Below are 26177 nucleotides of genomic sequence, written 5' to 3'. Positions count from 1 at the left end.
CAGCAGAGCCCTCCCACAGGCCCCTTCCCGCAGAGTGGCTGCTTTTGAGGGAAAAAAAAGGCCAGTGGGTTTTCAGGGTACCTATGAAGCATTCACTGCCAGAAATAAAATCAAACTAAAGCAAGCCAGCCAAGGTCAATGAAAAGAAAATCCATCTGCTGCTGCTTAATTGCTTTTAAAATGATGCTGAGGATATTTGCATTTTGGAAAGCATTCTTCGGAAGCCACGCTATCCCAAGGCAATGCTGAACCACAGCTGGGGCTCACTTAATGGAGGAAGGATCCCTACTCAGTAAAGGATGGAAAGAGTTCCTCCAGGCACCCTCCAGCCAATACCTGAAGCATCCAGAAAATCTAGTCTTGAAGGAGTGGAGGTGCTTGTTCAGAATCCCAGCACTCCAGAGGCAGGGCCAGAGGATACTGAAGTTCAGGGCCAATCTGGCATGATAGCAAGTTCAAGTTCTGAGCCATCTTACATTAGAAAATAAAGAGATGTAGAAATGAACAAAAAGAAAATCTAATCCAACCAGAGCCTATAAAATGTATTTGTTTTTGAGACCAGGTTTTGCTCTATAGCCCTGGCTGGTCTGTTCTGCTAGACCACACTGGTCTTGAACTCACAGTGATCTGCTTGCCTCCACCTCCTGAGTGCTGGGATTCTAAATGTGTACCACTACACCAACTCTTTTTATTTTTATATGTGTGTGTGTGTGTGTGTGTGTGTGTGTGTGTGTGTGTACTTATATGACACATGTATGTAAGTGTCTATAAAGGCCAGAAGATGTCAGATGCCCTGGGTTACAGGTGTTTGTAAACTGCCTGATATGGGTGCTGGAAACCAAACTTGGGTCTTCCAGTCCCTCTTACAGAGTTTTCCTCTTCCCCGCAACCCTACAGAAAGCAAGACACCAGGACATGTAATAATCTAGCCCATTATTTTGTATCAATTCAGAAGTAACTGTATTTAGAATGTTGCATTTCTGAGAGGCACTGGCCATTTAAGGTGCTTCACGGTAGACCTTGGGATGCTGAAGATGGAAAAGCAAGTCTGAGAATTCTGGTAGAGACGGGATAATGGTTCTGTGGTTTTGCGTTTATCCAGATGAGGAAGCAGGTGTGTCTTTTATTTCTCTCGCAAACGAAACTGTGTTAGGTTGTAAGAGCTACGCAGTAGATTTGGGCTCTACATGAGAAATTTAATTAATATAGTAAACAGAGCTTGGGTCTCCAAAGCGGTGACTTCCAATTTAAATAATCAGAGGCTGTCTGTTCAGCTGTTGAAATAAAGCAGCGAGGCAGACCACTGACTGGGAGGTTCGTGGTCTTAAGGTTTCCATGACTCAGAATTCTCAGCTACTGCACGTCAGTTACTTCATTACATTCTGCAGCATCCTAACAAACAGTAAAGATGTGTGTGGGTAATAGCGCTTTGAGTGGAGAACCAGAGCAACTGAAAATCAAATTGCCCCGAGTGCAGCCTGTTCCTTTGTTCATCTTTCCATCAGTAACCAAAAAGCATTCTGAGGCAGCACCGGACTCTGCTGTGGGAAGAATCGGGATTAGAGGTCCCGCCTTGCACATTTCCTGTAAATGTGCAGTAAGTGGAAGTGGCCCCAGAGGTGTGGCTACGGTTGCTGCCATCTGATTGTTTGTTTGACTTGGTGGCTGCAGACAAAAGCATCAGAATGTTTAAGATGTGCTCTGGGGTCATATAGGGCTGTCGTTGCTATCATTAGTGTTATGGTCTAAAACGATTACGAAAATGGAGTCATAACTAGAATAGACCTGATTGAGCTCCACTGTCAAGCAGGGAAAGATTGTCATGTCCGTTTTCATCCTTTCCAACATACAGACCACAGAAATCACGTAGGAAGTAGGTTCTGCTGTTTTGGAAGGGGAAAGCCTCAATGTTTACTCTGTGAATAGCCTCAAGTTTAAAAGAATGCCTCTCAGAGCCTTCCCGTGGAAGCAGGTTATGAGTGACCATAAACCCTGAAGGACCCCTGAAGCCTGCCAGAACAGTTAGATCTTAAAATCCCTGTGAAGTCTTCACAAAGGGAAGCAGGAGGCTCTCCAGACAATTCCCCAACAGTACTATCAAAGGCACGCTGGTTTGGGGCTGGTTTATCTCGAATGTTTTGATGTGGTCGGTGAATAACTGAATAGACTGAGGGAATTCCTGATGGGAGGACCTACCCTGATGGGCCGGGGGCCCAAATGAGAATAGACAAGACAGCGCTGTCCAGCTTACCTCTGCAGGGCCCAGGGGACAGTGGTGCAGCCTTGGTATGTCCTCACATATGAGTAACCCCACAGACAGCCCATGCTTGGTTCAGAGGACCCAAGCAGGACAGAAAATCCCAGGAGCTTGTACGTATAGGGTGTTCTCTTGTTAGTAAAATGAATTTAACCTTCATTGTAGGAGGAAATATTAACTATGATTTGATAGACAACTCATTTAGTCATTGAAATAATTGTGCACATGCCTTATAAAACTAAGAGGACAGTAAGAATGAAAGACCATGGGACCAGCAAGGTGGCTCAGATACAGGGCGCTTGCCACCAAGCCTCATAAGCTGAATTGTGTCCCTGGGACCCTCATGGTGCAGGGGGAGAACTGACTCCTACAAAGATGTCCCCTGATTCCACATGTGTATTTTAATGCACGAACGCGCGCGCGCGCACGCGCGTGCACACACGCTCTAAATAAATATAAATAAAACAAATGGGGCTGGCAGGCTGGCTCAGCTGGTGAAGGTGCATGCGTCAAGCCTGACAGCTGCATTCAGTTCCCAGAACCCACATGATAGAAGGAAAGAACCCCCTCCTGAAAGTTGACCTCTGACCTACACACACACACACACCCCATATAAAATAAATAAATGTAATGAAACAGAAGAATCAAAGACCATGATAAAGCTAAATTTACAAGCATCTGTTACTGTGCAATCAGAGGAGATGGATGGGGTTCGTGCGTGGGAACACTGAGCTGGCTCTGGCCAGTTTCTCTTCATTGGCCTGTGCTCCTCCTGATGAGGTTTCTCCTCTGCTGCTGCTTTCCCCTTTCCCTGCTCCTTAAACACCCGCTCCTTCCCACGTTCTGCCCTTCCACACCCTTCTCTTTACCCCTCAGTTCTTTAGGGGGCAGCTTCATTTCAGACTCTTTGGAGCTAACCACGTGACACACCAGCAGGTCCCAGCTCTGACCTTCTAACCTGCAGTCCATATTCCCACTGTCCCCTCCGCATCTCCGTCAGAATGTGCCGTGGAGCCCCTGAATTGGGCAGATCCCAGTGGCAGCAGTTTCATCTCCTCACCCCTTTTCCGTGTGTTCTATTTCTTCATTTAAGGGACACGTAAGTTACTCAGTCATCTAAGGCAGCCATGCTGTCATCTCTTCTCACGCTCACCCCGTCCCAGCTGACTGACGATCAGGTTCTAGAATTTCTGCCTTCCTCAGGCATTTCAGGTTCATCAGCTCCTCTCCATTGGCACTGCCGTCACCTCAGGTCACATCTTCAGCACGTACAAGAGCTTCTGTGACCTGCTCTGAAGGCGACTGTTTTTGCAGCTCGTCCTTCCACAGACAAACCCTCTGTAAATGCCCGATCGTGCCCCTGTCCGGGGTCTCCGTGGCATCCACTGTCCTTAAGCCCTCAGGATCACAGAAACTAGGCAGGTAGCATAGGTGAGCGCAGTGGGCCGAGTGTGGGACAGCAGGGGAGGATGGGACAGTGGAGCTCAGCCTCAGCATTCTGAAAGACGTGGCACACCTCTCCGAGAGTCTCACGTTGCCTGCGGGTCTGTGTTCACCCAGCCGAGCCTAACCTGCCAAGCAGCTGTCTGCAGGGTCTCTGTGAGATTACCTCACAGAGGTGAGCACCTTGAAGTCCTAGCCTTGTAGAGGCTGACACGGCATTAGCTGTGATCTGTTGTTTGTTTTTAGGTCAGAACATCTCAGCGTAAAAAGAATGTGCTGTTCCTGATGAGTAGTTCTGTGTTCTTGCTGGGTCACAGTGTGAGGCTTGGAGGCCCGGGGTCGGTAGTGGTCTAAGCCCACTCCAGGCCTGCCACGTGCCAGCTGTGGGGTTCTCACCTGGACGTTTAACTGCTTTGAGTCTCAGTTTATTCCTCTGGGTGTGTGTGTGTGTGTGTGTGTGTGTGTGTGTGTGTGTGTGTGTGTGTTTGAACTCAACATTTTTGACCATAATATTTCAAGCAGGAAAGTGGCTATATTTATAATGAAAATATCCAGCCATTTTTATCATTTTGTTTCCATGCCAAAGGAGGCTCACTGTTGGCCCCACCACCTGATACTGATAAAAACAAAATGCTTTTAAAGAGAAGAAATAACGCATGTGACCCAAACACATGCAGACTCTGCTCCTGGAATTGACTACATGGGTGGCCACGTGGGGACTGCTCGGATTCTGACAGGAAATAAAGTAAGAGGTATAGGAAAACGATTGTAAAGGAAAGAAACTGTCTAGAATTGTACTCAGAGTGGCAGCGCCCCTTCTTGCTGGGGCTAAGAGGAAGGTCAGGTTGTATGGTTGTGCCTGTTACTCAAGTCTGGGTGACAGACCACTGTAAGCACATGCTCTTCAAAAAGCCTCTGGCAACCGTGACAGGCCACGACTCTGGAGGGTATTTAGTTGGTACTTTCACTTTGCCAGTCCTCATGTGTGCATCATATATACGTGTGTGTGGTGTATGGGTGTGTGGGTGTGTGTGTGTGTGCATGTGCACGTGCATGCATGCGCGTGTGTGTGTGTGTGTGTGTGTGTGCGTGTGTGTGTTGTGTGTGTGCGCGCACGTTCGTGCGTGTGTGTGTGTGTGTGTGTGTGTGTGTGTGTGTGTGTGTGTGTTGGGTGTGTGTGCGCGTACGTGCATGCGTGCGTGCGTGTATGCATGTGAATGTGTCTTATGCACAGAGTCTTGGAGATCATTCCAAAAGGTAGGAAGAGAGATGATCATGCCTTACAGTTTACTACAAATGCATGTCATCATACAAAAGCCATGTACCCTGAAACGTACAGAAGGTACAGGATGCTTTGGAGAATGCCATCGTCAGCTCAAGTGACCTGATCTTTGAATGGTGATCCTAACAGGCTTTTCTAGTTCCAGTACGGTTTGGTAAATTTTTTCAGCAGTGTCTTTTCATCTACATCCATCTCTCAGTCCTTGACATAGTTACTTCCCAAGGCTGTGCTACTTAATTACTGCCTGGCCTCGGCAGTGCTGGCTGGTCCTCAAGACTGAAATCAGATCCTTTGCATTGTGAGAGGAAGTCCCAGAAGAGCTGGGAGGGATTCACCCGGTGACAAAGAAGAGGTTCCAGCCCACAAATCAGGATTAGAGTGGTCTCAGACGCCTCGTGGAAGCCATCAGGAGCGACTTTGTCATTCTGGGTCAACAGTCCTTCAGCTGTTGGAGTGAGAACATATCAATCACATTCCTTGAAAAGAAGCCAGAGAAAAGTGCTTTGATGTTTATCTGGGGTTAGGCATGATCCCAGCGTTCAGATAGAAGTGATCTAACCGGAAACCTTGCCTCCTTTCCTGTGTACCCCCACCACAGACTGCAGGTTGCTGACCTTGGCAGAGGGGTCAGAGGCCAGCAGGGCGTCAGGAACAGCCCCTCTTTGCTCAGGTTTTACTCAGTTTCACCAAACCCAGGTGAAGCTCATGGTCTTCCCCCAGTAGCCACTTGCAGAGGGCTAGCCCAGTGCCACTGCTTGCCCTGGTCATCAAAGCCACCTTCAACGTCTTTCACAATACACGGCGGAGCAAATCTGCACCCGCCCCGGCACCCTGCACACCCTGACATCATTTTTGGTTTTTCACTTTGTTTGTTTGTTTGTTTGTTTGTTTCATGTGTATGTGTGTTTTGCCTGTTTGTATGTCCATACACCACTTACAAGCCAGGTGCTGGCAGAGGCTAGAAGAAGAGTTTAGATCCCCCTGGAACTGGAGTTACAGACAGTTATGAACCATCATGTGGGTACAGGAAATTCAGGTCTACTACAAGAGCAGCCAGTGCTCTTAACCACTGAGCCATCTCTCCGGTCCCCTCTGTTTGGTTTTGTTCTTTAAACCTGTGAGATTGTAGGTACAAAATCCACCAATAAATAAATAAGGTTATCCATCTTTAGACTTGACTCAAGCTGGGCATGGTGGCTTCTGACGTTAATCCCAGCAGAGGCAGGTGGATCTATGTAAGTTTGAGGCCAGCCTAGTCTACATACTGAGTTACAGGCCAGCCAGGACTCCAAGATGAAACCATGTCTCAAAATAACTAAATAAATAAAAGATTGACATATACTAATATCTTAGTAGAAGATTAGACAAAAAACTCTGAAAAGTGCCAGTAGCCTGTAATCCCAGCAGCTGTGAGTCAGAAGCAAGCAGACCTCTGTGAGTTCGAGGCCAGCCTGGTCTACAGAGCAAGTTCCAAGACAGCCAAGGATACACAGAGAAACTCTGTCTTGAAAAAAAGGAAAGAAAGAAGAAGAAAAGAAAGAGAAAAGTGCCAATAAACACATAAAAATCAAATTCTCCAAGCGGTGTCCTTCCCATCAATTGTAGCTGTGGCCTAAAGAAGAGGGGGTATAGACCAGGGATGGCGGTGCACTGGGGAGGCTGAGGCAAGAGGACCAAGAAACAGAAGGAACAGATCTCTTGGATGCCAGCATCCAGTGAAACAGACGATTGGAAGCTGAGGGGCCCAGGATTCCCCACAGCAGCTGAAGCCAGGAACTTCGTAGCCACTGACTAGCTGAAAGGAGAATTGGCACCCAGGAAATACTGCTATCGCGGATTCACAATGGGGGTCTGGGCTCTGATTATGCAGCATGTACAGAGCTCATCAGACATGCGTCTCTGTCTGTGTATAATCCTTACGTTTTATGGGTTTGGTTTTTTAGTAAAGAAGATGATGATGACTGAAAACTTATTTAGTGATATTAGGACAGATAGGACACTTATTTTGGTTTTGTCTATAAAGTTCTCTGAGTTGGGAGCGCGAAAGGAAGGGGGTGGTAAATATCTTGGTTTTCTTTACCAGAACACTTAATAGCATGAAGGAGAATAGCCATTAATTTATGTTTCATTACAACACATGAAGTCTATTGGTCGAATTTTGATTGCTTCTGGAACACTGAAGACTGATGGAGGAGCTTCAATCATCACTTAAGGGAATGAGCATCTCAAGCTTTGCATATTTTTATCTTTTTTTTTAAGCTTTAACATTTAAGGATGCTCCACTTAGTAATTTGTGTATGCAGCTGGCATGTTGGAGTGGGGGCTGCATGGCTTACAGAATGTCCTTCTGTCCTTCCAGAGAGCAGTGATAATGAGTCAACTCGTGGACGGGAACAGCTTGAAACCCTCACAGGAGACTGCGTGCATAGAACAGGGCAGACACTTAGAAAAGCGGAGTGGAAAGCTAGCTTGTTTAAAGGCAAGAGCAAAGGTCTAGACTCTGACATTCTTGCATTACAGCAGTGTGTCTCGTGGTAGACAGGCTTTCTCCATGCAGTAATTAATAGTGTGTTCAAAACAACATGGTGTACACGCTCAGTATGTATAACCAGTAACAACCAAAAAGTGAAAAAGAGTATCGTACAGCTGATAATGTGACATTTTAAAAGTCAAAGCTGAAGTGTTTAAGAAATGGGGCTCAGGGGCAGGAGAGATGGCTCAGTGGTTAAGATCACTGGCTACTCTGGAAGAGGACCCAGGTTAGATTCCCAGCACCCACATGGCAGCTCACAACCAGCCGTTAACTCTAGTCCCAGGGAATCCAATGCCCTCTTCTGGCATCCACGGACACTGCACACATGTTGTGTACAGACATACATACATACAGGTAAAACACCCATACATATAAAATGACCATTTTTAAAAAATGTAAAGGGTTGAAATACAAATGGACAACTGCTGTCTTTACTGTCCACAAAATCCTCTTGGGGTTTTAAGGAGTTAAGCCTTGATCTCAACATTGTCTCTTTATGGTTTGGGTATTATTTTAGTGGTAAGCCATCTTTCTGAAGCGATTTACTTTTGACCGACGTATTCTTTCCATTTTCCTCCTTTGTTCCTTTTCTACTTGCAGCTCCTCAGAGAAATTTTGAAATTGCTTTCAAGATGTTCGACTTGAATGGAGATGGAGAAGTGGACATGGAGGAGTTTGAGCAGGTGAGTTACGCTGACTTCCTTTTTTGGCATTCTTAGCCAGTAGGGAGTGAGCAGTAAGTGCAGCCCTAGTGAGAGCTGTGGCAGCCACAGTCTTCCCTAGGAAAGCTCACCTGCGTGTGGAGGCCGCCCTTGCTAGTCCTCAAAATGAGCAGATCCCCTGCCTCTTCTTACTTCATACCAACTGTGGCTATCACAAGTCATTCTGAAACACTTAGATGTCAGGAATTTGCAGATAGGGCTGGAAAGATGGCTCAGTGGTTAAGAGCACTGGATGTTCTTCTAGAGGACCTGGATTCAGTCCCAGCACCCACACAGTGGCTCACCACCGTCTGTAACTCCGGTCCTTGGGAATCCCAAGGCCCTCTTCTGGCCTCCCTGGGCACCATCATCACACATGTGATACACCAGCATATATGCCGGCCAAACACCCATACAGTATAAAGTAATTTAAAACAGAAGATGTTTTGTACAGCCCATCTAGACAGTGGATTGAGAATTGTGGGGTGTTGAAACCTCCTGAGATACAGACAGTGTTGTGAGGATGACTGCCCTGCTTGTATGGGAGGTTCTGTACCCCACCCCCACCCCAAAACAAATCCTTGTTTTCTGAAGACAGGTTCTCCAGGAGGCTTCCTGAGTCAGAATCCTGGTTCTCCTCCTTGCTGCTGCTACTCAAATATGTGTGCCTCAGTCTCTTCATCTATGAAATGGGGATAATAGGACGTAGCTCCTAGGATGGCTGTATTGTACAGTTGCAGCCTCTCTTGTGTTTCACTGACGTAATGAGTCTCAGGGCGGTGATATGATTCTGTCATAGGTTCAGAGCATCATTCGCTCCCAAACCAGCATGGGCATGCGTCACAGAGATCGTCCCACCACTGGGAATACCCTCAAGTCTGGCTTATGTTCGGCCCTCACAACCTACTTTTTTGGAGCTGATCTCAAAGGGAAACTCACCATCAAAAACTTCCTGGAATTTCAGCGTAAACTTCAGCATGATGTTCTGAAGCTGGAGGTAGGTGCTGCCTCGACCGACCAGGTGATCCCCCTTGTGCACATAGAGCCTTGGAGTCAGGGGCCTGTACTCAAGGCTTTCTTACAGTCTCTCTCTCCAGCCATAGAAACTGATGGGTCTAAACCTTAGGGCTGATCTGTGAGTCAGGAGCCGATGGGAAATGACATATTCTGCAGGAATTGTCATGGAGTAGTATGGTTCTAGGACTAAAACAAAAATGAAAACATTATAAATCTTAGCTGTCTTTGGATTACCTATTTAAGGAGAAAGAAACTTGAGGGTCATTGCAGTCCTACCTCAACATGTTTGCAAATTTTGTGTTTATTGCATGGAAGACACCAGAATGTAGAGAGAAGAGGGGATAATAAATAGCCCTTTCTGTGAAAGTTTGCAGAGGCACTAACAGCTGGAAACACAGAATGTCAGAAGGAAGATCTCTGTGCTCAGAGGTACAGAAGCGTCTCACTGTGTTTGAGATTTATAGCTCAGTTTTCCATTCAGAATGTAGCCAGTCATGCTGTTCAGGCCCCAGACACCCCACCAGAGAGTGTTGATGTTTTCACAGTGTGTCTTGACCAAGTGGGTTTGGGGCTTGGGGCTATTGATTCTATTCAGGGCATTCATTAAACATCTTCTCTATGGGCTTTTGTCTAGCGACAAGAAAGTTCTTATTTTTAGAGATTCCTAAAAATTCCTTTACAACCTCTTTTTTCCAACATAAGTCCTACTTCAATATTATTTGAAATTTCAAAACATTAACTAAAGTCATTAAAAGCACATGGAAAGGTACTGCTTCATTTTAAACCCTGTCTGTTTCTTCTCTGCACTCTGATTTCCCCAGTTCTCTGATTTCCCATCCCCACCTGACTCAGTTATGACAGTTTGGAAAATCGCAGGCTAATTCCAGTTATCTGAAAGAATGCTGTCTGATCCTCATGATCTGGGAGGAAAAAATAGAGGGATGAATAAAATACTAGATGAAGCTTTAAAATTTGCTATTGTGTTAGTTTTTAAGTGATCTAATGAATAGTCATTGCTGGCCATGATGCACATCTATAATCCTAGCACTTAGGAGGATTGCCATGAGTCTGAGGCCAACATGGGCTACATTGTGAGACCCTACCTCAAAAACAAAATGAAACACCAAGCTAGATTTATTAAGTAAGGTGCACCTGTAATTCTAGCCCTCAGGAGGTAGACACAGGAGGATCAGAAATCCAAGGCCATCTTCAGCTACATAGACAGTTGGAGGCCATCCTGATCTACACGGGACCCTGGAATAGGTTTCTACAGTTGCCCGGGACTTCTTATGGAGGCCTGCAATAACTACACACACTGCACCTGCGTTCAGGGTCCGCAGAGCTGTTCTAACCCGCTCTAACTCCCTCGCACTGCCGAAGCACACACAGACTGAGAAGGCATTAGAAGTAGCTGAGCGTTGGATTTCAGTGTTCCCCGCTACATGCAGAGGAACACGCCAGTCTAGTAAGTCACTGAGAAGATCCTAACAACTGAAGCGAAGCACTACATACTCAGCTCTCATTTAACCAGAAAGTTAATCATAATGCCTCAGATTTTAAATTTTTCTATTATAGCTTTTTATTTTTATTTGTGGAGGTGAGGACCAGAGGACAGCATATGGGAGTCAATGGTTTTCTCTGAAAACACCATGTGTATCCTGGGTCTCTAACTTTGGTCATCAGGCTTGGTGGCAATAGCCCTTACCCTCCAAGCTTTTTCTCCAGCCCCTACTAGTCTAGTTAGGTGCCATTTTGCTTTATTTATTTGTTTGTTTGTTTGTCTATTTATTTATTTCTCTATTTGTTTATTTATTCATCTATTTATTTATTTATTTAATTGGCGGAGTCTCACCATATAAATCTGACTGTCCTAGATCACACTCTGTAGACCAGGCTGACCTCAATCACAGAGATCCACCTGCCTCTGTCTCCCCAATGCTGGGATTAAAGGTGCACCACCATGCCCAGCAACATTTTGCTTTCTTTAGTCGTACGAAGAGGACTGTCTTCCAAAAACAAAACTCAGGACTCTGATTTCTGTCACTTACCTTACCACAGCAAACTTTCAGATAATGGAGTTTAAAATGGAACTTCTCAGAATGGAGAAAACCAGTCATTTAAGCCTTAGGACTCAACTTTGTGTAAATGCTCACATTAGCACCGCTGGAGCATCCCTCATCCAAATGTTTGGCAACATTGGTGTTTTGGACTTTTAATTTACTTTTCTTTTTGGATTTTGGAATATTTGCATGTGTGTAATGAGATATCTTAAGGTGGAAGTTTACATTGAACTGTGTATTTTTATGTCTAAAATATGTATACTAGAGATGCTACAACTATATATAGTTTGTGTGTGCATATATATGTATATACATATATGCATCATGCTGTGCCTTCATGAAATTTGTATTCTAACTGGAATATTTCAGTCTATTCCTCATATAGAAGAAAGTAGTAGACCCCATCCAAAAATTTTTGTATAAGGCTATATGTTCTAGACTTTGCATCCTATATCTAAATCGCTGGAATGCACACCAGACTGGTCTTTACAAACATCATAACATCTGGCAATGTAAATAGCTTAATTCCTCAGCTTTATAATTACAGTTTGACACAGAATACAGATTCATAAAATTCAGTTACAGGAGAAAGCTCTGCGAATGGCAGTACTTGACAGAACAACACAGAGTCAACCCCGAGGGCACAGCAGGCGGCCACCTGACCTCAGTTTAGCTGAACACTCCTGGAAACACGAGTGGGAGTCTAAAGAGACAGAGCACAGGACTCTGGACTTGAATCCTGGGGCTCAAAAGAACTGAAAGCCCACTAATACGTCAGTTAGCAGTGAGATGAAAACATACAGAAAAGCAGGCAGCCGTGGCGACGTCTTTAATCCCAGCACTCGGGAGGCAGAGGCAGGCGGATCTCTGTGAGTTCAAGGCCAGCTTGGTCTACAGAGTGAGTTCCAGGACAGGCACCAAAACTACACAGAGAAACCCTATCTCAAAAAAAGAAAAAAGAAAAAGAAAAAAAACATACAGAAAAGATGAGAGATTTCATACATACATTCCTATATAGAGCCATAATGGAAATCCTATCTCTGATACTTATCTCAAGCGCTCTCTGGTCTTTGTCGTTGATTTAGGATTATTTGTAGGCTTTGGACCAGGAAACGCCAAGACAGTTTCTATTTTCTAGTTAGCAGGTCCTCATATGAGGGAGCCAATAGATGGTTTTTATTGGAAGGTGGGGATCCCAGATTAATATTGAGAAAGTGGTGTGTGAACAGTTATTTACCCTGAATCCGTTCTTTCCACCTAATGACACGACCTAGTGACTAAAGGCCTCTGTTTCCCCAGCTCTCTTCAAGCTTTCCTCCACCAGTACAGGGTCTTTCCAGCTAGATATGTCTCCTTTGAGGAAGTGTAACTAGCGAAAGGCCATTGGCTCTAGCACCAGTGAGACCTCTGATACAACTTCATTTCCATAACTTCCTGACTGTGGTATGTGATGAATTCGGTATTCTCTCGGAGTCTGGCTACTCATTCATAAAATGCTTAAATGAGTCAGTGTTTTGTTGTGTCCTGAATCATGTCCCTCCAGAATTCATGAGCTGTAGCCTTTTTATAGTTTGGATTTGAAATGTCTCTGTAGAATAATGTCTTGGATGCAGGGTCCCAGCTTGTGACACTATTCTGAAGGCCATGGAGCCTTTGGAGACAGGGCCTGGCTGGTGGATGTAGGTCCCCAGGAGCAAGCCTTCGAAGGTTATCCCCACCTCTGGTTCCAGCCTGACTCTCTCCACTTCCAGGCCTGGCCCATGGGAACAGCCCTCACCTCAGGCTTCTGCTGACACTGGCCAAGCTGTTCCCCACACTGTGCCTCCCACCCATGAGGAGCTGAAACATACACCAAAAGCTTTTCTCCCTCAAGTTGGTTCTGTCAGGGTATTTAGTCGCCATGATGGAAAAGTAACACACAACCTTAACACCGGCGTCTCAGAATACAGCTGTATTCAGAGTCAGGGCCGGAACAAGTAATTAAGTTCAAAGAAGGCCACTCGATGGTCCAGATCCATCCGACTTGTGCCTTTGTGGGGAAAGAAAATGTGGACACACCAAGAGATACCAGGACACACATGCACAAAGAGGAGATGCACTCTGGGCAGCCCCCTGCAGACCAACAGGAGTGCCGCAGAGGAGACAATGCCATTTAGACCTTCCAGAACTGTGAGAAAGTGGATTTCCGTTGTTTAAGCCACCCAGTTAGAGAATTTTGTCAGGGCAGCCCTGCCACACCAGTGACGACAACAAGTCTTGTGCTTTAGTGTCTCGGCCCTGGTGTCCACGGTTGTACTGTTTGGTTGTGTGCTCCATTTGCCGGTGGCCTTAGACAGGTCCTAGGCGGTGCCACAAGTCATCCCAGCTGAAAGACCAAGAGGCTTTCCTTTGATTTTGAAATCATTTTCTGAGAAGACGTCTGGAAATAGCAGCAATTTTTGTGTTTATGAAACACTTTTAATTTCCCTTTTCAAAGTTTGGGTGATTTCTCCCTTCACTGAGCATGAAATAAAATCTCATCATCACTCTAAGAGGCAAGTGGAAGTGATTAATAAATCTCAATACCTTTGATATGGCCTTCATAATTCCATTATTCTTTCTGTCTCTTACTAGTTTATTTCATGGCTTATCTCCTTTAAAACTTGAGATCAGGGAGATTTATAGTTCCACTTAGCTGGTCTTTTCTGCCTTTTTCTCAGAACAGCAGTGTTGGAATTAAAGAAAGTTTAATCCATCACTCTGCTTTTCCAGAAGGATGAGACAATGAGAAGTCTGTGAGCATGATACTAAATGCCTGCTCTGGTCGAGGCACTGTGCATATATTAACTTGTTTTGAGACAGGTTCTCTTGGTGTATCCTTGGCTAGCCTGGAACTCCCAGAGATCAGCATGCTGCTGCCTGCTGAGTGCTGGGATTAAAACCATGCACCACCATGCCCAGCTGACCATTTTTAATTCTCACCAACTCCATCAGAGTTGGGAGCTATAACCATATCATAGGTGTAGAAATTGAAACTCAAAGAGGTGAAAGTCACAGCTGTTTTGTGGTAGTGTTAGGATTCCAAGCCAGGTACATTCCATGCTTACTTTCAGACTAAGCTATTTCTGCTTATGACTTGATTTTTATTTATTTTTTTCTCTTAGCCTATGCTAAGGTTTCTATGGGACTTAAAACAGTTTGGATTTTAGTGGCAGAAAAAGACCAAAGTTCTATTATTCTGCCTTCTCCATCAGTCCATTTTCCTGGCTCCTTGCTACCCGGTACAACTCTTAGGACTGAGAAGAAATACCTTGTTATCTACTGTTTATAAGCTATTACCTAAAATAGCTATTGTTAAGGTCCTGGAGAAGTCCCTCAAAAGACCACCATCCACATACGCAGTCAGCAAGAGCGTATTTATTCCAGCATGCTGGGGCCTGCCGTCCTACACAAAGACAAAATGGCGAGGATCCCGAGAGGAGCCTGCAGGCTCCTTTTAAGCACACCAAGGGGAGGTGCTAGGGCAGTTAGGTCACTTTAGATATGATTGGCTCAAGCAAGTGGCCATCATATTAGTACATTTTAATTGGCTAGGGCTAGTCAGGGCCTGGTTTAGGCTATAGCTTTTCCATTTTAGGGGAGTAGGCCTGGGCAAGTCCCAGGCCCTGTCCTTGAGCTGCCATGGAGGCTGGCTAGCCTAGTATGGCTGTAGGGACTGGCTCAGTGGCCCAGGCTTGGTACTTCTTATCTCCCTTGTCCCTGTTGTCAGGGGTATTAGTGATTAACTGCCCTTTGTTCATGGCTCTCTCAGAAATTGCTTGTTCAGTCTCAGGAAACTGAAATTGAGGCCTGATCTCTGCGAGAAGACTGAGCAGCCTGTAATGGCATCTACTCGGTCCTCTCAGCTATATTATAGTCATGAGAAATAATAGCTGGTTAAACTCTATAGTGTTTGAGTGCTCTTAAATTCCGATGGCATTTGTTTCATTCTGCCCCCCCCCCCTTCTCTATTTGAGAACAACACCAATGGGCTGGAGAAATGGCTCAGTGGTTAAGAGCACTGGCTGCTCTTTCAGAGGACCTGGGCTCAGTTCCCAGCACCCACATGGCAGCTCCTAACTGCCCGTATCATAGCTCTAGTTCCAGGGGATCTGATACCCTCTTCCAGCCTCTAAGGATAACAACCAAACGTGGTGCACTGATACACCGGCAAGCCAAACACCCATCACTTAAAGTTTAATTTGAGAGAGACAGAGAGAGAGAGAGAGAGAGAGAGAGAGAGAGAGAGAGAGAGAACAGCAGCAGCAAAAACATGGTTTTAAAGAAGTGATGTAAGAATACAAAGTTACTTTTTAAAAATTCTTCTTAGGTTAAGAATTCCATCTAAGGCTACCAGAAATTATAGTGAGTTGAGTTCCTTGGAGACAAGTGCCAAGTCTAATTCAAGTTAATATATTCATTGATTTCTTGAAGACTATATAGCAAGAAAGGTGTCAATCAAAATGAAAGGTAGAAAATTCTTTGAAATATTATGGTTAATTTTAATTTGGGGGGAAGGTGGAGGAAAGGAGCTGTCATGTCAAAGAGAAGTAAAAACTAATTTATACAAGAATAAAGACTGTAACTAGGATCTGCAACAAAGAAACTGGGAAATGGGGGGGGGTGTCTGTATGGATATTGTGTAGCCAACCAGTCGCACTGTGGTGCCTCAGGAAGCATGAGCATCAATTACCTGCAGATAAATTAGGTACAGGTCAAAGAATAATAACCGTCTTCTGTTTCTGGTCTTCAAAAAGTATTGGCATTAACTAAACTTGTTCAATAAGGAAAAAAAATGGGCCATAAAAAATATGCTAATTATCACAGCTATCAATAAAAACAGAGGGCGAGCAAAATGGCTGGGGGAGTAAAGATGCTTTTGACCCCAGTTCAACTCCCAGCACCATGTAAGCTAGAAGGAGGGAACTGGCTCTACAATGTTGTCCTCTGACCACCACATGGGCACTGTGGCAGACGGGCCTCCACACACCCGTCATACCCACACATCATCCACACATAGACACACACAGACACAACATACACACACTCACAATAAATAAATTGTTAGAAGGGAGATTGGAAAAAATGAGAGTTAATCTGAATTTATTGTCGTTTATATATATACATTTACCCTCCTCCTACCCTAAGAGATCTGCAGACTAAACTCAGGTTCTCAGGCTTGGTGGAAAGTGTGTTTACATACCCAGCTGTCTGCTGGCCTGTTGCTGTTGTTACCGTTTTCAGTGCTGGGACCTAACCCTAAGTTTGGCCTAAGCCATGCGAGTGCTCTGCCACTGTGCTATATATATATATATATATTGGCTTTTTTCAAGGCAGGGTTTCTCTGTGTAATAGCTCTGGCTGTCCTGGAACTAACTCCCTCTGTAAACCAGGCTGGCCTTGAAGTCACAGAGATCCACCTGCCTCTGCCTCCCAAGTGCTGGGATTAAAGGTGTGCGCCACCACAACCGGCAAGAAGCATTTTTAAAATGTCAAAGTGCCTAAGGAGACCCTAGAATCAATCATATTTAAATCTATCAAAGCATACTTCTGTGTACTCTTCTCTTGCTCTAATGATACCATTGCCTACAAGAGACAGACTTACACAAAGGCAGAGACCACAGCAGGAGGGCTTTCCACCGGGTACTTCCTGGAACTAGAATGTTCTGGGTAGTCCTCCCTTGGTAGTCCTCTTTGGTAGTTCTCACTTGGTAGACCTCCCTTGGTATTCCTCACTTGGTAGAGTCCTCCCTTGGTAGTCCTCCGTTGGTAGTCCTCACTTGGTAGTCTTCTCTGGTAGTTCTCACTTGATAGAGTCCTCTCTTGGTAGACCTCCCTTGGTAGTCCTCCATTGGTAGTCCTCCCTTTGTAGTCCTCACAGTCTAGATGTGTGTTGCTTTTTGTTTTTTGTCCATGTGTTTTCTGGAAGAAATGACTCCAGATGTGAAATCTATGATTTCTTTTTTATTTGTTTTTACTTTGGCATTTGAAGACAGGATTTCTCAGTGTAGCCCTGACTGGCCTGATACACATTATGTAGACCAAGGTGGCCTCAAACCTGTGCCGATTCTCCTAGCTCTGCCTTCCATGTACTGGTCTATAAACATGTGCCGCCAGGCCTGCATCTTGGCACCAGGTCCAGAGTTGACACTTCTTTTAATGTTTTATTTATTTAATGTGCATTGGTGTTTTACTTGCATGTATGTCTGTGGGAGACCAGCAGATCCCCTGGAACTGGAGTTACCGACAGTTGTGGGCCACCATGTGGGTGCTGGGAATTGAACTCAGGACCTCTAGAAGAGCAGCCAGTGCTCCTAACCTCTGAGCCATCTCTTCAGCCCCCCAGAGTTAGCTCTTAATTACGTGCAAGAAAACAAAATGGAGTTTTCACTGGGATTGCTTTCTCTTTTACTCTTTTGCGTCTACAAAGCAAAATGTAGGTAATAATAAATTTATAGTTTCTTATTCCATCCTTGGTTTTAACTTGAATTATTCAATAAAGGGTACTTTACTCCTTTAAGTATTTATAACTTTAACAAGCAAAGTATATATTTAAATGTTTGGGGTTTTTTGTTTTGTTTTAAGAAAAAAAAGACCTATTAAGATAATAATAGTAGTAGTCTCCTTTCTTGTAAAATGCAACTTTTATATTTAGTTATAAAACTAAAGGCATTTTACTAATTATTTTTTCCTTTGGAAAAAGCACTTACTCAACATGAACTGCTTTATTCTTGTCAAAGTGTTGAGAGAAGACCAGAGCAAGCATTTCCTGAAATGTAAAAAAGGGACCTGTGTCGCTTTCAGCAGAAAATGAGATGTTAACAAATCATTGCAGATTGTAGGGCAGGGGCTGGAGAGGTGACCTGGAGACAGAGCACTGGCTGCTCTTGCAAGAATCTGGGTTCAATTTGCAGTACCCACAAGTGGCTCTGGGGGATCCGATGCCCTCTTCTGGCTTCCATGGATAACGGGCACACTCATGGTGCACAGACGTAATGCAGGCGAAACACCCGTACACATAAAGTTAAAATGCAAAAGCAAAGTGTAGGGAAATAGAAAATCAAAATTCCACTATGTCTTCGCCCTAGGAAACTCTTCTTAAACAATATGATTATTCCAAACTACATACATACATACATACATATATGTGAATGCATATTTACATATATGCACATGTATGTGCTCACATATATGTGTGTTGCTTAATTTTTTTTCTCTTTCAAGCTCTTTATTTTGCTGTCTCATTCCTTAAATCTAGAGTATTATCCACAAAAAAGTCAACAAATTGCATCAGTAGCATGATCCATGCATATTAGCAATTGACTACAGAGATGGAAGATTTTTGTTATTGTTGTTGTTTTGGATTTTTTTGTTTGTTTAGTTGGTTGGTTGGTTTCTGATTTTTGATACAGGGTCTTACTATGTAGCTTTAGCCATCCTGGAACTCATAGAGACCCACCTACCTCTGGCTCCCCACTGCTGAAATTAAAGGTGTGCGCCACTACACCCAGCTCTAGAACCCAGGAAAAGTACTGATCACTGCTTTGAAAAATAGATCATCCCAAGGCAGTGGTGGCACACACCTTTAATCCCAGCACTCAGGAGGCAATGGCTGGAAGGTAAAGAGCTCAGGTTCATCCCTCAGCTATGTACTGAATTTGAGGCCAGCCTGGGCTACATGAGAGCCTGTCTCAAAAAAAAGTTAAAGATAGATAATAGAATAATAATTTTCCCTGATGGTTTTTATTTATTTTGTTTTTTTTTTTTTTTTTAAGGGGTGGGAGCATCTCAGGGTAGCAGAGTCTCTTTGTTGTCCAGGCCAACGTAAACTTCTAGGCTCAGTCATCTTCCTGCCCTGGCCTTCTGAGAAGGGAGAGCTACAGGCATGTGCTACCATGCCTGGCAGTAGACATGGTTCTTAAAGGCCTTAGCCCTTCTCAGTCAGATTAATCATTTAAATACCAAGGACTCTTAAAGGCCTGCCTTCCGCTGGTTTTCAGGTAACTTTGCAATTCCGAAGTCAATGGTACGGCAGTGATACCTTTAGAATATTTGGCAGTTTCCAGGATTTTTCTGTCATCCGGTATACTTAATGTTACATTCTAAATTCATTTTAAACCGGCCACATGAAAAAAAAGTTGAACTCATGAATAAATCATGAAGATTTGATCTTCCTCCTGGGAAACTTCTCTTGACTGTCACTCAGGGTCTCTGCAGCCCTTTTTCAGTAGAACACAAGTCCTTCTCAACTTAGGAGCTCGGTGCGAGTGTTTTCAAAATTCATAGGTCATCCATTTTGGAACTCGGGAGCAGGGATAGTTAGGGTTTTGCTTCCAGTTACAAGTGAATTTTCACACAATAGAGTTGAAATGCACGCAGAAAATGGAGAGCAGTCTGGGGAAGGACGAGTACAGATTCACAGTTCACTGTTAAACCTCTACATGCTCCTAGATGGAGTGGTCTGTGGCTGTCAGTCTGTAGCACTGTCCTGCCTATTAACAGCAGACCGATGTAAACTGCGTGATAAACGTACCAGCCAGCATCCCTTGGCCCTTTACCTTGAGCGAGGCCCTGTTGTAAGTGCTTCTGTTCCTTGTCTCATTTAATCTTCACAGTGCTGTGAGGTTGATAGTGTAATCCCCACGTTTAAGAAGTGTGGAAACCGCCATAGGTGTGCACCACAACACCCAGCTCACTTGCTAACCTATTGCTAGACACATCTGCCCATTCCAGGCCATGGGGGTGCACACCTTTAATTCCAGCACTCGAGAGGCAGAGACAGGCGAATCTCTGATTGTGGCCAGCCTGGTCTACAGAGCGAGATCCAGGACAGGCAGAGATACACAGAGAAAACTCTGTCTAATAGGGAAGGAGGAAGAAGTATGGAAACTGAGGCACAAAGAGGTTAAATAATTTGCCCCAAATTTACACACACTGATTCCCGACAGTCCAGATCTTCCAACTTGGACTAGCCTGTCAGGATCTGCACTCAGTGTTGATAATAAAAAAGCAAGTAAAACATTGCTCTAAGCTTCCAAAGATAAGATGAATGAACCAGCATTTTGTTTATTTTGCTGCAGCCCTGGTTAGTCTAAATTTGATAATTCTCCTAGCCTCAGCTCCCACACGCTGAGGTTATCTATCAGCATGCACCACCACACCCAGCTCCAGACACATTTCTCACAGTGTCCCTCCCATGTACTCCCTAGTGGCGGAGATAAGTGTCTGGTACAAGTATGAACCGGGATGTGTAAATCCGTCTGTGAGGTCAGAGGACAGGAGTCTGCTCAGGGGCATTTTATGTGTCACCCTTGACTCTGAGATGCATTCTGTCTGAAGAACACACTGGTCTCTTGTCATTTGTTCTTTTTCCTGGCGTGGAAAGGAGAAGTGGCAGGCAGTGCGAGTAACTCTGGGACTGCAGCCAGGAAAGAGTGACGAGAGAATGACCTTTGTGCCCGGGTTTGTCCCAGACCAGACTTGAATCGATGACTCTCCTGGGTGTTCTCCTGTACCCTCAAAGCTGGTTCTGCAAAAATACAAGAGGGGTGTGCAGACAGACAGAAAGACAGAGAGCAAAATTAGTGGACAAGATCACTGAATAGAAACCTGTAGGTTTCCCCAAGATCTAGCTGGACCTAGAGACAGACTAAATTTGGGCTCCTGGTCAGCCTTCACTGGGAAGCTTGCTAGGCATGGTGACAGAGTCCTGGAATACCAGCAGACAGGAGGTGAAGGCAGGCTGGCCAGCATGAGCTAGCTGTGCGTCCTTTCTAAAGTAAAACAAAATAACAAAGCATGAGCAAGCTTAAAGTTATCTGAGTTTTTTTTCTCTCTCTCTGATATAACACACACACACACACACACACACACACAGCAGTCTTTAGCTGCAGATGCCTTTCAGAAGTAATGTCTTTATATTTCAAGAGGAAACGCTTAAGAAAAACGGCAGTCTTTAACCTCTAGTATGTTGGAGTCTCTGGAGTCTAGACGGTATCTTAGGAGCCAGAGCCAGCCTTGCAGTAACTCATGAATAAATAATACATTACGCACACCCTGTTGACTTGATGTTCTGAGCAAATGCCACGTTAGAGGGTCGTATCATCTCCTGAGTTCAGCTAATGGCGTAGAAACGGATGTCCCTCACATCTCTCATTTCTCATTACTTTTCTTACGAATGTCTTCTCTGCCTCCACACCGACGCTCTCCTGTCTGCTTTCTGCCAGTCTGCCCCACAGGGGCATGAATATCTTTTCTTGTTAAAGCTTAGGCTAATGAAATATAAACTACTGCAGTCATTTCTTAGAGAGAAAGACAGACTTGTGGAAGTAGAGGAAGCAAAGGTGCATCCTGAGGAACTGGAGCAGCTGCAGAGATGGGAGGAAGTGAAGATGGGCGTCCTAGAGAAGACAGCAGCGGACCACGATGTGCTCTGTGTGCCGAGTGGGGGCGTGGGCGCCTCATCAGTGATGCGTGTGGTTCAGGAACACACTAAGGTCTGAGCCTCTAGAAAGATCTACTGGTACTGTGTAGATTAGCAAAGAGGAAAAAGCCTATTAAATGGTTATAGTGTTTATCCAAGGAGAAATCAATAAGGTAATCTTAGGAAAAAGAGAGGAGAAAGAAAGGGGTTAGTTTGAGAAATCCTAAGTGAAAGGTATTTCTGGATTCAGCATCTAGAAGAGGAGAGAAGAAGAGAGGGGCCACCTGGGTTCTCAGGAAAGTGCTGAGTTAGTTCTGTTTGGACATCTTCAGGTTGATGGGCTTTTAGGGTGAGCATGAGACAGGATCTCCCTAAACAGGCCAAGCTGGCCTCCAGCTCATGATAGCCTCTTGAGGGCTGAGGTTATAGGTCTGTGCCAGAGTGCTGGGCTCAGGCTAAAGTACCGATGGACACCTCAGGAAGTTTGTCAGGAAGTGGTTGGGTACATGGGCTTGGCATTCAGAGTAATGATACAGCGGGAGATGTAGAGGATCCCCAGTGTATGGCTTCTGTGGGTCTAGGAGCCCAATGAAGGATGGTAGATTTCCCTAAAGAACAAAAAGAAGCCAGGGACAGACTGGCTGTTGTGCAGAATGAGGAAGAGGAGCCTGAGAAGGATGGGCCTCCAGGAGAGCACCCTTGTGTCCACGGGAGAGGTGCGGTGCAAGAGTGAAGGGTACCAGACACCTGACCGAGTGGACAGGCAGCTGGAGAGAGGCCACGATGGGAAATGTGTTCCGCGTCGCTGCTTCGAGCAGCTTTCCTTGGCCTCTCAGTTCATCCATTCATCCACTCATTTGTGTGTGTGGAGGGGCGGGTTGTTAATTGCTTTTACAAGTTCACATATGTACACTTTTCAGACTGACCACTCTCACCTCCCACCTCCCAACCACCCCTGTCCACCCTCCCACAAATCTTTCTTGACCATTCTCGTTTCCTGACGTTGTTTTGTGACCCACCAAGATTAACCAGGGGCCATCTGTGTGACCATGGGTTTGGAGCTTGGTGAACTCAGCACAGGACCCACAACTTAAAAGAGAGATTTTTCTCCTCTCCCAGAACCTAGCAATAGCCTAGAGGTAAAGGGTAGGGTCCCATGAACATTTGTGGGGGTTTCTGTAGTTTATCTTATCTTGTGTATTGGTGTTTGCCCTGCGTATATGTCTATGTATAACATACATGCCTAGTGCCTTTGAAGGCCAAAAGAAGACGTTAGATCCCCTAGATCTGGAGTTACAGACATTTGCAAGCTACCCTGTGGGTGCTGAGAATTGAACACAATCTTCGGGAAGAACAGCCAGTGCTCTTTTTTTTTTTTTTTTTTAAAGATTTATTTATTTATTATGTATACAGTGTTCTGTCTGCACATATCCCTGCAGGCCAGAAGAGGGTGCCAGATCTCACTACAGATGGTTGTGAGCCACCATGTGGTTGCTGGGAATTGAACTCAGGACCTTTGGAAGAACAAACAGTGCTCTTAACCTCTGAGCCATTTCTCCAGGCCCCAGCCAGTGCTCTTAACCACTAAGCCAACTCAGTAGCCCCAGTATTAGTGGTTTTCGAGACAAACTATCACTATGTAGCCCAAGCTTGTCTTACATTTGTGGTGGTACAAGAGGCTAAGACAGGCACATGCCACCTATTTAAATCTGGTCCTCCCCCAATCCTTGTCCACTGATTCATGAGGCAATGGGTTATTTAACTTGTTCACTTTTCAATCCCTTAGTTCATGGTTAGCACAGAACAGGCACATGATAAGTATTTCACTATAAATAGAATAACCCATTAGAATAACTGGTATACTATAATAATGTTTGTATTTTTTAATGGGTTTAAATTTTAATTTTCCTTCTGTGACCTTGGAAGCTGTGCTGACCAGTTTTATGTCAACTTGACACAGACTAGACTCACTTGGGAAGAGGAAACCTTACTTGAGAAAAAAAAATGTCCCCACCAGATTGACCTGTGGTGCATTCTCTTGATTAGTGATTGATGGGGGAGGGCCCAGCTCATTGTGGGTGGTGCCAGCCCTGGGCTGGTGGTCCTGGGAGCTATTCAAAAGCAGGCTGAGCAAGCCAGTAAGCAGCTCCCCTCCATGGCCTCTGCACCAGCGCCTGCCTCCAGGTTCCTGCCCTGATTTCACCAGATGGACTCTGATATCAAACTGTAAACTATAATAACCCTTTCTTCCCCAAAGTGCTTTTAGTCATGGTGTTTTATCCCTGACTAAGACAGGAGCCTAGTCTGTTGTACAGAATGGAGGTAAGGCTGGCCCTCAGGCAGGTATGCAGCCCCCATTCTGCCCGTTTCTTCATCCTCACGTGGCCACTGACTTGTCATCCCGTTGCTGACTGCTCTCTGCTCCTCAGAATGTCCTGCCACAGCCCACCAGTGTCTCCTGCACATCTCTCATTGTTCAAAGAGGAAACGAGGGGGAAAGCAGTGACCTGGACTTCCTGTCCGTTCTTAGTCTGTGCAGCTTTGCAGCCTTCAAGATTTGGAAGATGACCGGAAAACCGCTCACTTTACAGCCGTTATATTGATCCAGATTTTAATGTCCTAGACCAGTGGTGCGGCCCCTGGGGAGCATCCAGGGACCCTTTGACAGGGGTCATATATCAGATCCTTACATTACGATTCATAACAGTAGCAAAATTACAGTTAAGAAGTGGCAACAAAAATAATTTTTTGAGAGGCAGACGGATCTCTGTGAGTTCAAGGCTAGCCTGCACTACAGAGTGAGTTCTAGGAAAGGCGCAAAGCTACACAGAGAAACCCTGTCTCAAAAAAAAAAAAAAAATTATGGTTGGAGGTCACCACAACATGAAGAACTGTATTGAAGGGTCGCAGCATTAAGAAGGTTGAGAACCACTGCTGCTCTGGATGATTTCTAACCTTTTTTTTTTTTTTTTTTTTTTTTACTCCAGAATTCTATGGTTCTGGGTAGAAATGGAGCCTTTGGCATGGGATATAGAGTCAAAAATCTGTTTTTGTTTGTTTGTTTTGCTATTTGTTTTTTGGTTTTGGGGACAGGGTTTCCCTGTGTAGTCCTGGCTGTCCTGGAACTCGATCTGTAGACCAGGCTGACCTCGAACTCAGAGATCCACCTGCTCTGCCTCCCGAGTGCTGGGATTAAAGGTGTATACCACCACTGCCCAGCTTAGAGCCAAAATCTTGAGCCTCTTTTTTCCTTCTTTTAATTTCTCCAGTTTGTGAAGGCTCTTATAGCTCTTCACACTTGCTACAGTTGGAAACAAAACACAACATAATAGGATGTCAGTAATTTTCAGTATATTCAAATAATATAAATATAATAAATAAGTAAATGAGGTATATTGAATTCATTGCTCTGGAAGATACCAGTGAACTATTTTGATAATATTTTCAAATTTCCATGCAGATATCTCGCGATGAATGATATTGGAAATTAAGTAGTGTGAGCCCCTGTAGTCTAGCTGCTCAGGAGGTTGAGTCAGAATGGTGAGCTCAGGAGTTCACCAAGGCAGCCTGAGCAATACAATGAGACCCTATCTCTAAAATGAAGAAAGAGGAGCTGGAAAGATGGCTCTCTGATTAAAAGCAATGGCTGCTCTTCCAGAAGACCCAGGTTCAATTCCTAGCACCCACATGATAGCTCACAACCATCTGTAACTCGAGTGCCAGGGGTTTTGACACCCTTTCTGAGCGCCATGAGTATGCACCTGATGCACAGACATACATGCAGACACAACACCCGTGTGTGTGTGTGTGTGTGTGTGTGTGTGTGTGTGTGTGTGTAATTTTTAAATAAAATAAATACAATAATAGTCTTCTTAAATAGGAGATTAGGATGGCCACTTCCTCTTTAGTGGACATTGTATAGAATTATCAATACGAAATTGCTGTTATCATTGATCAGGATATTAATAGATCCTGTTCTACCTTCAGTGCAGAAGTTAAAATTGTTTTAATGGATTTTCTGTGCATTCTATAACTAACTAATCTTCAACCATTGGCAAAGAAAAGGCTGAGAATATACCTCAGTGGTAGAGCACTTGCCTAACATGTATGATAATTCCTGTCACCAAAGGGAAAAAAGACAAAGAGCAATTCTTGAAGTGTCCCACTTGTATAGTAAAATTACCTTAACCATCTGGGAGGTGACAGTGATTTTGTGGTCTCATTTTCTCTCATATTCTCAATGCTATTGAGGGTGAATTAGTCGGTAAGGGCAGGGAAGGTGGGTCAGTCAGTAAAGCACCCGCTTTATATGCCTGAGGACCTAAGTTTGACCCCCGAATCCAAGGAAGGAAGTCAGGCATTGTGAGCACATGCTTGTAATCCCAGCACTTGGGGTGGAGGGTGGGGGGGAGACAGGCAGACCCTTGGAGCACGCTGGCCGGC

At 44.7% G+C, this 26177-nt stretch overlaps 1 protein-coding gene and 1 pseudogene across 1 annotated transcript in view; one reads left to right on the top strand and one right to left on the bottom strand.

Annotated features, from left to right (window-relative positions):
* Micu1 (mitochondrial calcium uptake 1) overlaps nt 1-26177 on the top strand; it is a 142756-nt gene that overhangs the window by 63999 nt on the left and 52580 nt on the right. Inside the window, exons 7-8 of the mRNA XM_059281814.1 lie at nt 8116-8198; nt 9016-9213. Coding sequence (XP_059137797.1) covers nt 8116-8198; nt 9016-9213 — 281 coding nt within the window. The remainder of the gene's footprint in view (nt 1-8115; nt 8199-9015; nt 9214-26177) is intronic.
* Nucleotides 5413-8085, bottom strand: LOC131893725 (3-keto-steroid reductase/17-beta-hydroxysteroid dehydrogenase 7-like; annotated as a pseudogene).

Source organism: Peromyscus eremicus, chromosome 16_21, assembly GCF_949786415.1.
Source record: "Peromyscus eremicus chromosome 16_21, PerEre_H2_v1, whole genome shotgun sequence".
Taxonomy (NCBI): Eukaryota; Metazoa; Chordata; class Mammalia; order Rodentia; family Cricetidae; genus Peromyscus; species Peromyscus eremicus.
Note: the sequence above shows the minus strand (reverse complement) of the source record. Positions and strands in the feature narration are given on the sequence as shown.